Genomic DNA, 13,248 nt, shown 5'->3' on the forward strand with positions numbered 1-13,248 from the left:
TTAGAAGCAAACTTGCTGAAAATATTGTTTTGTATAGTTTTGTTATTAGATGTTTTCCTTCCCAGTCTTCTAAAATAGATGCAGACTTGCTAGCCTTTGTACTCTACTTCTGTCTCTCTGTATCTCTCGCTGGCTCAGCACAGAGCAAATGAAACTGTTGGAACAAGGTAGGATCAAGCCTTTATGGGGTGAGTGAATGACACTGAAGGGACTAAACGCTGTACGTCCATAGATACATTTGGCTGCCCTTCTTGGGAACCTCAAGTGCCGGCAGGCCACTTGTATATATATGTTTTCAGTCTAGAGTCAGTCAGGAATTTCAGGACATAAATTTCAAATAATATTCTCAAAGTCTGTCTTTACAGTTAGATAATTAACAGCAGAATGTTTGTTTAGTGTTTTATGTGAATGTGTTGTTCTGCTTTCTGCTCAGATTTGACCTTTATTTGACTTTGATCTCTTCTTCAGAAAGAGCAGCAAAGCATGCAGTACAAATACCAGTACATGGAAGTTACGATGTGTCTCATGTGGTTTGCAGTGAATTTCTCAGACAGTAATACATCTCTTTGATATCCTGTTAGTTTATCGTGCAATTAGTGGCCTGGATCGGAGCTGTCTCAGTGGTCCCATGGACTGTTCAATTCAGTTGTTAACAAGGCCAGTGTCTCTCTGCTGGTCCCTTTTTTTTTCTTCTTCTTCTGAACAGCGATGCAGCTTAAAACCAAAGCCATGAGGGGGAGGGGAAAGTTCGAGAGACGAGAGAGTTCAGCTTAGTTTTACAGCTTCAGCCCTCGCTTCCCAATGCTTAGACAGTGATTGATGGGCTTAGACATGCTCTGCAGGACAGGCGGTGGGTGGGTTAGCTCATTTTGTTGTGTCCTCCTTCCTTCATGATTTACTTTGCCGGGGAAGTTTGCTCAAATTTGAAAGAGTACATACGAGAGCGAGAGAGAGAGAGAGGAAAAGCTGCTTGTGTTGTTGAAAGGGCTGATTTCGAAAACTGATTGCACTTAATGAGGAGCTTAGCAGAAAGTGTGACAGAGGGAAACAGTTATCTGATCCTCTTATTCAGACCAAGCTGTGAATTATTTTCTTCTCGTATTAGGCAGCAGCTTCTATTCCTCAGGACGAACTAATTCTATTTGTAGTATCATAAAGGCACCTAAATGAATTGTCTCTCCTCTGTGGTTGAGAGCTATCCAGGGTTAATATGCTCGCTACAGCTGAAGGATGCCAGGAATAACCCAGCTGGGTCGCAGTGACCTTTTGAAACTGGGCAGTACTCCAGGTCTCAATTAAGTGATGCTCTCTCTTTCCAGAAAAGGCAAAAATATTCAAATAGGGCTTGTGAGATTTAGAGTGATTTCTGTCTAAATGCTGCAAATGCACTAAACCGAAGCGGTTTGGGGACCTGGAAAAAAAAAAAAGGTGCCGTGCTCGGGTTTGTTCTTGTGGAGGAGTGTGACGACTCTACTGTATTTCTATGAAATAAGGAAGTTTACACTCCAGTGGAAACATTTCGAAGGAAGCCTGAGGACTATCGCTGTCGACTTCTTTGCTATCTGTTTTCCCACACCCTTCACCCTTACAGTCGGTATTAGTGAACATTAATAACAACCTGTCATAGCGAGAAATGACCTAATAGATAGTTTTCACGCTACTCATCATATGGCGCTGATTCAACTTGTTATTTTCTTCACACCTTTTTTTTCTCTTCTATTTCCTGAGACTGGGGTTAGTGGTAAGATGCGTAAAACAGGTCAGCTGCCAACGTTATTAAGGGTGGACTGCCTCTAGGTTTTTATCATTGTATCACACTCACAGAAGATGAAATGAAAATTCTAACACCCCAAGACCTCAGGAGTAACTCAGCTACACACAAAAGATAAGATTGCAATCTGCACTTCCTGGAAAAAAACAGAAAGAGAGAAAAGATGTGTGCAACAGCAATGGAAAAATGTCACAATAACACTTTTGTACAGCTTTAAAAAAAGATATGAAGGATCTTGTCTTATAATAAAAATAATAATAATAAATATAATAGACTATATTGTGTGCATCATTATGTAACATGTAAAATTTTTTTAAGTACATGTGACATTACAGTTCTCAGTAATTAAACATAAGGTAACAACATTAGTAGGACGCAAAGATAAAGTTAGGCAAGCATTTTTAATAAGACATTTTCTCACAATGTGAATTTGCTAAAAGTATGTTGTACATCTTGGAGCTTTCGTACATCAGTGTGTAGCTCAGCCTTTCCAGCTCTCACAAAGCATCCATGACTCATTGTCTGAGTAGATGTGAAATCTCAGCAGGATCAGTCGCAGGCATTTCCCTGTCCCAGGCATGGAAGCTGGCATGTGGTGGGCACTTCCTAACTTTAAATCTTCAGTAGATCAGGTGACCACCTTTTGATAAAACTGACAGGCCTATCCCTTTTCCCATCCCTTGTTACTCCTACTGTACATGCATTCTATCTTCTGTCTCTGTTTTCCAAGTCGTCAATATGTTTAGCAAGCTCATACATTGTCCTCTCCGTTGTTTTTCATTTGCCGTCCAGGGGATAGATGGTATCTTCGAGCTTCGGATTCTGGCATCAGAGATTTGTTTTTCAAAGGAAAATCAAAGGTACAACAGCAGCAGCTCTGTTCTGTGTCGCAGTGTTTGCCAGTGTCCCGGTAAGCTACAGCAGTGTGACAGATAGCCACAGCACCGGGACCCTGAAACCAAGGCAGCTATCTCAGCCATCATTAATTTTACCTCTGCGTCTCAGAGTTAATGGCTTCTCTAAATAGAAAATTTAGTGTTCATATATTTCCAGAGGAGATTAGACATATCTCCGTGAAAAGAACAGGGGAGATGCAGTGCAATCCATTTTTCTGCCCTGTTTGTGTGTGTGTGTGTGTGTGTGTGTGTGTGTATTCGGGGTGGGTGTCAGCCTTGCGGCAGTGTCTGTGTTGATGGAGGGAGAGGGGGCCTGCAGGATCCTGTGTGTCAGCAGCCTGCATGTGAGACATTGCCTGGCGGAAGTGCATCACTGGCACATGTCCAAAAAACCCCCCTCAACCCTCCTTTACTCCCCCTTTCTCTTCCTGGTCTATCTTCCTCTTTTGTCTCTGTGCACAGAGAACACAGAGTCCCTTTAGACCGCCACTGGAAAAGCATATGGAGCTGTTGCATTGAAGGCCGCTGTTCTTCCTCTCTGCTTTTCCAGTTGACGAATACAACAGTGCCACTGGTGTGAAGCCAACACGTTGCAGCTTTCTCGCTCTTACATCATGACTTCCTATTTGAGCGCGTTCTTTTGCTGGCTTTCGTGTGGCCGTGACAACTGATGCTTATTTACACTCTCAGATGAAAATCCTGTGACTTGTTCGTATGCAGAGGCCGTGGGCTCGATTCCGATTGGGCCGAAGCAGCGTCACTCGCCGGCTCTTGAAGTGGCAGGAACCGGCAGTGTTTCAGTGAAGTTGTCGAGGCGGCGCTCTGCTTCTTCTTAGCTCAAGCAGGGATATCAGCACAGGAAATACGTTGGGAGGGAGTAAACACCTGCTGCCTCCCCCCTCCTCACCCCCCAGCAGCCGCTAACACATGCGCAACCCTCACGCAACCGCACGTGCGCTCAAATAAGCAGACTTTTCTCTAAAGTCTGTCTGTTTGATCAACAGTTAACACCACAACTGAAGTCCAGCTGTTGAGTGCGTTACCACGGCAACACTTTGCATCACACACAGTAAGAAATCAAACAGAGCTGCAGATGGTGTTGCTTCATTAAAATGTATTTAAAATGTTCAAATATTAGGTTTTTTATTAACCATCAGCACACATAGATGATGTGACTGTACCGGCTCGCAGGGTGGGTGTTCTCTTTGTGTGTCCTGAGAAGGTGTTCTTATGTTTCTGTCTCGTTTCCAGGCATGGAAAAAGCGCTGGTTTATCCTTCGCAGCGGCCGCATGAGTGGTGACCCCGATGTTCTGGAGTACTACAAGAACGACCACTCGAAGAAGCCCATCCGGGTCATCGACCTGCACTGCTGCGAGCAGGTGGATGCTGGCCTGACCTTTAAGAGGAAGGAGTTCCAGGACAGCTTCGTGTTTGACATCAAGACTTCAGACCGCACTTTTTATCTCGTAGCCGAGACTGAGGAGGAGATGAACAAATGGGTCCGCTCCATCTGCCAGCTGTGTGGTTTCAACCAGTCGGACGAAAGCCATGGTAGGGAACCCTGACCCATCTCTGCTGCTCTATCACTGCCTCTGTTTCTATTTATCTCTCTGTGGCTTCATTTTTATCTTCAGCTGGGTAAAAGAAATCTCAAATGGAATAAAGTGACCTCACTTTGTATCACTAGCTACCTTGTTTTTGGTTAACCAAGAAATCAGTCTCCTTTTGATCTGCTTTCGCTGTTGTCTTAGATTTAGATTTGCAAATGATTTGGTATTTTTAGTCGCTACGGTTGTGAAACCTACTTCTTGTATTATGTAGCGCTGAAATGATTTGTTAGTAAAAGAATTTATCAGAATATTTGCTTCTCAATTATGAAGATTTTCAATTTTGGACCCGTTGTCAGAGATTTCAAGTAATTTAAAGATGTAAGCTTACACTGTGGGAAATAATTGATTTTCTGGCATTTTATAGACTTAGTAAACCATCCAATATGTACAGTACATACAGTACAAAATGTACAGTATACTGTGTACTTTATCTTCGCTACATAACACCTCACTTTCATTAGCCACCCACTGTTTCTTTGTCATGTTATTTGGAACAGCTGGCATCTTACTTTTCTCAAAAAGTCAGACGCAAAGGCTCATCCGCATAATATCATTGGCAATTGCGTTTTTTCCGTCTTTGTTATTCGAGAGAGTGTAATGGGAACAATCCGTGCCAAACAAATGGCCATTGTCTGGGGCTGTTATTGATTTTCATCCTCATTGTTTTGTTAAAGAAAAGGTCTGATCTCTGCTTCTAGTATTCAGAATGATGGAAATTCTTATTCTAGATACTGGACATTTTAAAAGTTAGTTAGGCGATATACGTAGATAGATATAGATATCAGTTTTTTGTTTTTGCCAGAGCTTCTCTTTTAAACCTGTTGTGCATGAGAATGGCTTGTTTCCCTCTGGAGCTACTATTGATAAGAAATGAGTCCAGCAGTGGCTCTGTATAGCATGTAGGATAAAAGCACTTATCAGACTAGACATGCTAATGAGAGCATGTTTATGAAGTAATGTTCTTATGTAAAGCAGCTTTGGTCTGGACTGAGAGGAGCAGTCTTCTTACCTTCAAGCTCATTTGCCTTAATTACCTAAATTATGCTCTGCTATGATCTCTTGCCATTAAAAAAACAAAACCACTGCACATACAAAATGATGATTCAGTGTTAAATATAGGAATACTGAAGTGTTCTCCTTAAGTAGCAGTGAAGGAGTGAGCTCTTTATGGGTGAACACGCTATTGTTGGACAGTTTTTTTTGGCATATGTTTTCACAGAGCAAACATGAACGTATTGTGTCGCTGCTGTTATTTTTGCTAATGATACCTGAGGTTTGAGCATCTGTGCATCCCTCTGCCAAACACGAGAGATCAACAATAGTTTGCAATAACAAAAAACTCTCCTATTCTTCTTCCTATCCATCCAGATTGCTGTTGTTTTCCCGCCATCTGGCAGCTGGTGGACGTTAATCTTTGTGCACATGGTTGATCACCTGTAACACGCAATATGTCCAGCTGTGCAGTGAAAAACAGCTGTGGAGAGTGTAATAATCCTCACATCATGAGGAGATCCCCATGGTCCGTGTTGAGTAATTAGCAGGGTCCCGTTATACGTCTGAAACTGTATCAACTGCAGCCAGCAGGGTGTGGCTGGGATAGAGAGTTCAGGGAGAGAAAGGGCTTATGTCATGACAGCTGCACGAATGATTACAGTAGATTTAGTAAGAAATCCATATCAGGCTTTTTTGGTTTTCACAGAAATGTTTAGTTCCTTTTTCTGGTGAATTTCTTTTATTAATAGTGCCAGAGGGCTGTCTTGGTATACGTGACTTTGATCAGCATTGCACACCAAAGCTAATACCTTCTTCTGAGGGTTTCAGAAAGACATGAAAAGGATTTTGGAAACATTTTATGCAAGCCTTACTTAAAAAGATCTTCTTCGGTATTTTCTTGTGCTCCATTGGTTCCTATGCTGACGTGGTTATTAAGACCATTCAGAGGTGACCTGCTGCTTCTGAAACGATAAATCCACCAGCTGAGTCTGTTTGTGGCTTTGTGTGCTTGGAATGCTCTTCTTCTTCTTCTGAATAGATACACAATCACCACACACATCTTAAGATCAGTCCACACAACATGTACCTCCCTTGTAAACAACAGCTTTGCACAAGACACCTGTCAAGTCAGTGTTTTCCAAGGAGTAAGTTGTTGACTTTCATGCATGATTCTGTTCGTCATAATCATTCCTGCTTGCTGCTTTGTGTGGTATCTATGTGGCAGTGGAAAGAAATGCTCACCTCCTCTCCACTGTTTCTCATCAGCATTGGCCTACTGTCAGGGTGGCTAGTGTTGAATGTGTATTTTTACACAACAAATCATGCTACATGGCTGAAACTGCAGGCTGTATAATGGAACTAAAATGCATTTTTAATCATTTAAAGAGCCAGCAATACTCCTAGTCAAGTCTATTTTATTTTTACAGATTTGCCTTAAAGGGTTTTCAAGGGCTTTTATTTGGGTAAGGATTAGACTAATACTATACGGATGCTACAACTAATTAGGTGCCTGCCAAAGAAAGGATTGGATTTTAGCCGATAATCAAAATTGTTGTCGATCATTTTTTTTAAGCAATTAACTAACCATCTAATCATTTCAGTACAGCTTCTGAGTTTCTTGCCCAAAAGGAATTCATGAAAGCCGTGTGCATTTGTGAGTAAATGAAAGAAAAGCTTCCTGAATACTACAGTCATGTGGCAACAAATTCTATTTTTGACAACACGGTCTTGCCGTGTGTAAATTCCCCACACATTTGGAAAACGCTGTCACCACATTTCAACTGGCAGAAACTACCTGTCAATCACAGGGTGTATTGATGCTGACAGTGATGCCAGTGAGTGTATTTGTGAGTGTTTGTAAAAGAAATGAAGGGGGAGCACGAGGAGCGTTGCTGGTGACTTCCTGCCAGCATCAGTATTCCTCCTGCAACCTCTCTGATCTCGATCACCCACGAATGTGTACTTCATGTTCAGCTGAGCCACAATTTTAAAGCAGCAACACATTAACTGTTTTGTTTTGCTCTGTTAACCGGTCTTATGATTCCAGATTAAAGAAAAGACCCAGATGTGTTAATGATAATTGGAGTTCAACGGAGAATAAAACTTGCTAAACATCTTTTAGCAGTAAATATATTTTGTGGGTTTTTCTCTAAGTGGGCAGCTGCAGATCTGAGGCAGCGTGTCGTCTAACAGATTGGGAATTCCCTCTTGAAAGAAAACAAACTAGACAAAAAGTTAGTTCCTCTTGTGGAAATTACGTAAGCTGACTGAGACAACAGAAGAAACACGAATTTATGTTATGGAGATTTCATGTTTGTTTCCATACAGAGACAGAGAGAACATGCTAACCGGACTCAAACACCTCGACATGGGTGTTTGAGCTACGTGCTGTTGTGTTTGACTGCTGTAATGTTACATACTGGGCAGCGTGTCACATTAACTGTTCTTACAGCTGCAGTGCCAATAGGAAGTCTGAAACTGTTGTGAATGGGATTAACTGGGCTTAGCCAGACAATAGTACGTCTTAAGGAGGACTGAGGTGTTTGTGTTACTCAGAGGACTTTAGTGGGTTATTTGGCAGCATCAGGTATTTTAGCACCTTGTTCTGAACGTACCTTCTGTCAGTCGCAGTTGGCTTCTTTCTGCCTGTAATAAGCTACGACTGTTGGGAAGGACGGCCAAGTGAAACACATGGCAGTTTATTGTTACACAACTCTGGCTGTCATTCTGTCTGTCTTTCACTTTGCCTCACATTGTTTCTGTTTCTCTATGATGTGAACACACCTTCCCACACATACACATCAAAAGTTTGGGGTCACCCAGGCAATTTCATGTTTTCCATGAAAGCTCACACTTCTTTTTTTTTTTGATTTTATTAGGTAGAGACAGTGAAGAGACAGAAAAGCAGGGAGAAGAGTAGGTGGCCGACATGCAGCAAAGCGAGCGGGACTCGAACCCGGGTCGCTGCGTCAGGGACCAGCTCCTGTACATGGGTTGCCCGCCTAACTCGTTGAGCTATACAGGTGCCCGAAAGCTCACACTTTTATCCATGTGCTAACATAACTGCACAAGGGTTTTCTAATCATCAATGAGCCTTTCAATACCATTAGCTAACACAATGTAGCATTAGAACACAGGAGTGATGGTTGCTGGAAATGTTCCTCTGTACCCCTATGGAGATATTCAATGTCTAGACTGTATTTCTGACTAATTTAATGTTATCTTCATTGAAAAAAAAATGTTAGGACATTTCTAAGTGACCCAAAACTTTTCAACGGTAGTGTATATTTGCGAATTATAAGAGTGCTAAAGTTTTTGATTTATTTTTTATTATTATTCTAGCTCTTAAAATGACACTTTTTTCCACAATTGTTTCATTTAAAAATGTGATTAGATTAAGATCACCTGCTGTTATAACAAAATAACATAACTGCATTATGTCTTTGCAGATGTGCTTTTGTTACCAGAACTCCTGTTCATACTGGTTTAAAAAGACAATTTCTTTATTAAAAAGTTGTTTCTGTGAAGTTGAGTTTTTGACATTAGATTTTCTGGGCTTTAAGCAATTCAGATCCACTGACAGAGATCTTGATAGGTCAGACAATAAACAATTAAAACCAAATGTATGTGTGGAAAAATATCTTGAATTGACCCTCTGTGAAAGTAAAACTGTACAAATTAAAAAACAGACAAGAGGTGTAACCGTAACTGACATGCATAAAAGCTTAGAAAAAACAGACATACATGCACTTTTAAAAATCATGTAAATACAACTCACGTTCCCTCTCGCATGGCTTCTTCCTCTCTCTGTAAATGCATGCCTGTCTTTTCCCCTCCCAAAGTGCCCTTCAACTGCATCGATTTTTGTTGAAATAACCAGACTTCATGGCACTGGGAGGTCAGGTTTCTGCTGCCACAGAGCTGTCTTAGGACAGTTTTCTGTTGCTGCCACTGCTGTTCATCCCACAATACCACGGACAGAATCTAAATTTATTGTTGAAAACCAGAGATTTGAGAATGCATTGTGCACACCCGTTATCAAAATCATGGGAGAAAAGGGTGGATATTTCTGTCTGTTAAAATAAAGAAGTCCACCTGCATGTAGATGTTTAAAATATGCAAATGATTTAGTGATGTCTTTAGCTTTCATAGAAATAATTTCAATTCAACCGCTCAATAGACTGATAAGAGCTCAGTACAGTAGTACAGTTACTCATTTGGTTTTGAACAAATGCCGATAACCAAAATCAGGAGCTTCTAAGCGAAACTGGACAGCAGTAGGGAGTTTTATCCAGTAATTGTAGCACCTCTGTTTTCACAGACACACACCAAGCTGTGTGCTTTTCTTGTTTCCACAATCTGTTGATGAGTGTTAGCACTGTTTGTTATCAGACTCCGATGGCTGGCTGTGCGGCGTGTGTCTGCTCACCGAGAGACCCACCCCTGAGCACAATCTAATGAATGGAACGTCATCTCGTCAATCATGTGCTTTGTTCCTCTCTCTGCCATCTGTTTGAACTCAGAAACAAGGACAATCTCAACGAAGGGACGAGGTTTTTACTTGTCAGCAGTCTCGTTTCATCTTTCGCACGAATCTCCAACTGTTTTGTTTTCCTCCTCATTTGGTCTGTTTTCCTATCTGTCCCTAGGAAAAGGAAAGACAAAGTCGGTATTGGTTTTCAATTTGACTGCTGCCCTTAAAGATGGTGAAAAATTGGAAAAAGAGAAAAAGTACTAAATCAGCTTTTCCGACAGCACCCCAAGCAGTTTTATAGGCAGTAAAAAGTGCCTAGTTTTGATTTATTCAAACCAAAATTTTCTCAGAGGGTCCACATTGAGCATTGTGGAGCCAGATCCATGATTTGTTGACTACAGCTCTTAGTATGGTTAAAAAAAGATTTCTGCATGATGGTGCTGACAATGCAGTTGCCTGTTTTTTAAGTAATAAAAATGTTACTTTTGAGGGAGAATTGTAATCAACTCACTTCCCCATTTGTTCATTCATAAACAAGACAAGAGATTTGTACGCCACGTGAAAAACTCGGCTTACCAACAATTACGAAAGAGGTACATACTAGAAAGACAGTGAAGTTGTGGTCATTGTTTGTTTTTCTCTTCATCAGAGACTGTGCTGAAGAAATGCCAGCTACAATGAGACTGATACGCATAAATCTCCCTTGGCAAAGCAGGAATTTCAAGTGTGACAAATCCAAATCATCCAAGCAGATGTGGAAGTTATAAAATAAAATTGAATCATTGTTTCCTGCTGCTGTTATAAATAAATAAGTACGCCATAAAATCAAAATATCTTCAAATAAACTCTTTAGATTTTAGATGGTTTTATATAACTGCTCATAAATAAGTCATTGTTTCTCTACATTTTCTTTTTGCCTCAATCCTTCTTCATCACATGGACTGTTCGGTATCTACACTACCGTTCAGAAGTTTGGGGTCACCCAGACAATTTCATGTCAATTTCCATGAAAATTCACACTTTTATTCATGTGTTAACATAACTGTACAAGGGTTTTCTAATCATCAATGAGCCTTTCAACACCATCAGCTAACACAATGTAGCATTAGAACACAGGAGTGATGGTTGCTGGAAATGTTCCTCTGTACCTCTATGGAGATATTCCATTAAAAATCAGCTTTTTCCAGCTAGAATAGTCATTTACCACATTAACAATGTCTAGACTGTATTTCTGATTAATTTTATGTTAAATTTATTGAAAAAAAAACTGCTTTTCTTTCAAAAATAAGCACATTTCTAAGTGACCCCAAACTTTTCAACAGTAGTGTATTGAGGGACTAATTTTTCATCTTTAAGTTGGCATTATCTCAGTATCTTGACTAAATTACGAAAGTATATTGTTGTTCAGAGCAAACATAACAAACACATTCTCTGTTTATCATTAATTCTTTGTTTCCATGCCAAACTTGTACTATATTGGCAAAGAAATGTATCTTTAAGTTCTGTAGCCCTTCTCGGGCAAGTCCTTATTTTCGATAAGAGAGAGGAAAACACAAGTTGTCACATCTCTATCCAACCTACTGTTGCACAGCTACAGGATATATGTTGCCATCACCATAAAGAAATGAGGTCAGGGCCTCGAAAATGAGCCGCCGTTTTAGAATTTAGCCAGACTTTGTAATTAATTAGCCCTGACAAGCCCTAGCCTTTTAGGTGATTGATTAGTCCTGTGTTTTGAGGAAAACTGATGTCGCAGTGTGGTCAAGTGCTGGTGCTCACACAGGGAGTAATGTGATCAAGAGAATGCTCCTGAGTGTTTGCTTGGCTTATTTTGTGTTGTTTTTAAGGGGGAATGAAACAACCTCGTAGCTTTGTTCACTTCAGACAAACTAGCAGAGCGGGAACCCCATTTTCCCTCCTTCCTGTGAAGTGTCGCACTCCCTCAGTGCTAACAAGTCCCCTCAGTGTCGGCGTGGCCCGTCTCGGCAGCAACCTAGCATCTGCTTTATCCAGTTATGTCTGTCATGGAGAGCTCCCAACCCCCCGCTAACCACACATGCAAATGGACCCCACAGTGTGGCCTCCTGGGAGACGCTGTTTTATGGACTGGCCCTGCAGATCCATTTAGCACAACAGATAATGCATATAAATGTATATACTTGGGGTAAGCAGTGATTTGAATCATTAAACAGGTGCACATTTCCAAGTTAACATACACAGGTAGATGCCTTTTTTACCCCAAGGGCACTTCAACGTCGAACCTATTGCATGACCCTTGTGTCACAAGATGGCCACACCCCACCACCAGAGCACCCTGTAGACATATCTCTTGAGCCCCGAGGCTATATTTTAAAGTGCAATCTCTTATGAAACCATTAAAGAAATTGCATTTTTGTAGTACTCAAATTGAAAGCAGGTGGATAGAGTTTACAATAAATAATTATTTTTAATGGAATACTTAAATGGTGCAGTTGCAGTGATGATGAAGAAGGTGCTGTATAGAAAAAAAATTCAAATCCTTCCTTTCAGTTCGATAGGTCAGTGGTATTTTCTATTTTACATGTAAAATTTCAGATTATATTATCGGATGTCCTCGTCTAATTCTGGACGTATGGGGAGGAAATGAGAACCCTACAAAGGCTTTCTTGTCATGAGTGATCCAGCATGGATCTAATTTTGGCCCCTGGAGACCAGCAGCCTGCTTCTATTAGATTATGACCACAGACCCAATGAGACAGTAGGTGAAGTATTATACAACATAATTGGAAAACTGCTCATGAACTTAGGAGATCTTGAACCAAAATAGCCACGTGTTGTTCACCAACCAAAGCAGTTCTTTTACTGCATTGTTGTTGATAGTCGGGTGTTATTTTCAAGATGAGGAGCTTAATGGAAAGAACACTTTGTCTCCTTATATTGCCTTGTATGATTTTAAGCTTTCTGCCTAATTGTAGCGAAAACAATTTCTGGTAATGACATCAGGCTCATAATTTAAAAAAAAAAAAAACATAATTAGCCCTTATTTTATTTGTGTTAGTCCGTCCCAGTTTTATTGCTTTTCTTGGTAAGTGGTAGAATAATAAACAACGTCTCACTTTGGTTAATAAACATTTTACCACCTGACACTGAGTGTCTCAGTATATTAGACAGTAGAGAGAATATTACCAGGGGCATCTGTGGGAAAGTTTTAGTGCTTTTATTTTCCGCTCTTTTCTCTATTTCTACGCTGTGGTTCTACTGAGTCAATGGAATTGTTTCCCAGTGGTAACATACATCATCGGGCCCATTAGTGTCAGTGATGAGCCATGTAGGCTATTCCATCAGCAGACTAGACCAGTCATCTTTCATCTTGTTCTGATTCTGACAGTCGTGTGTCCCTAATTGAAAATCTTTTAGAGCACACAGAAAAAACATCACTGCACACACACATACTACAAAAATTAACAAGATCACATTTTACTTTCTTGTTAAAGTTTCATTGTCTTTTGGATATCAAAATCATC

General features: G+C 40.6%; 1 protein-coding gene across 2 annotated transcripts in view; it reads left to right on the plus strand.

Moving 5' to 3' along the window:
* gab2 (GRB2-associated binding protein 2) overlaps positions 1–13,248 on the plus strand; it is a 33,707-nt gene that overhangs the window by 11,139 nt on the left and 9,320 nt on the right. For both annotated transcript variants that reach the window (XM_023262760.3, XM_023262761.3), the window contains exon 2: positions 3,919–4,219. In XM_023262760.3, coding sequence (XP_023118528.1) covers positions 3,919–4,219 — 301 coding nt within the window. The remainder of the gene's footprint in view (positions 1–3,918; positions 4,220–13,248) is intronic.

The sequence above is a fragment of the Amphiprion ocellaris genome, chromosome 7 (assembly GCF_022539595.1).
Source record: "Amphiprion ocellaris isolate individual 3 ecotype Okinawa chromosome 7, ASM2253959v1, whole genome shotgun sequence".
Classification (NCBI taxonomy): domain Eukaryota; kingdom Metazoa; phylum Chordata; class Actinopteri; family Pomacentridae; genus Amphiprion; species Amphiprion ocellaris.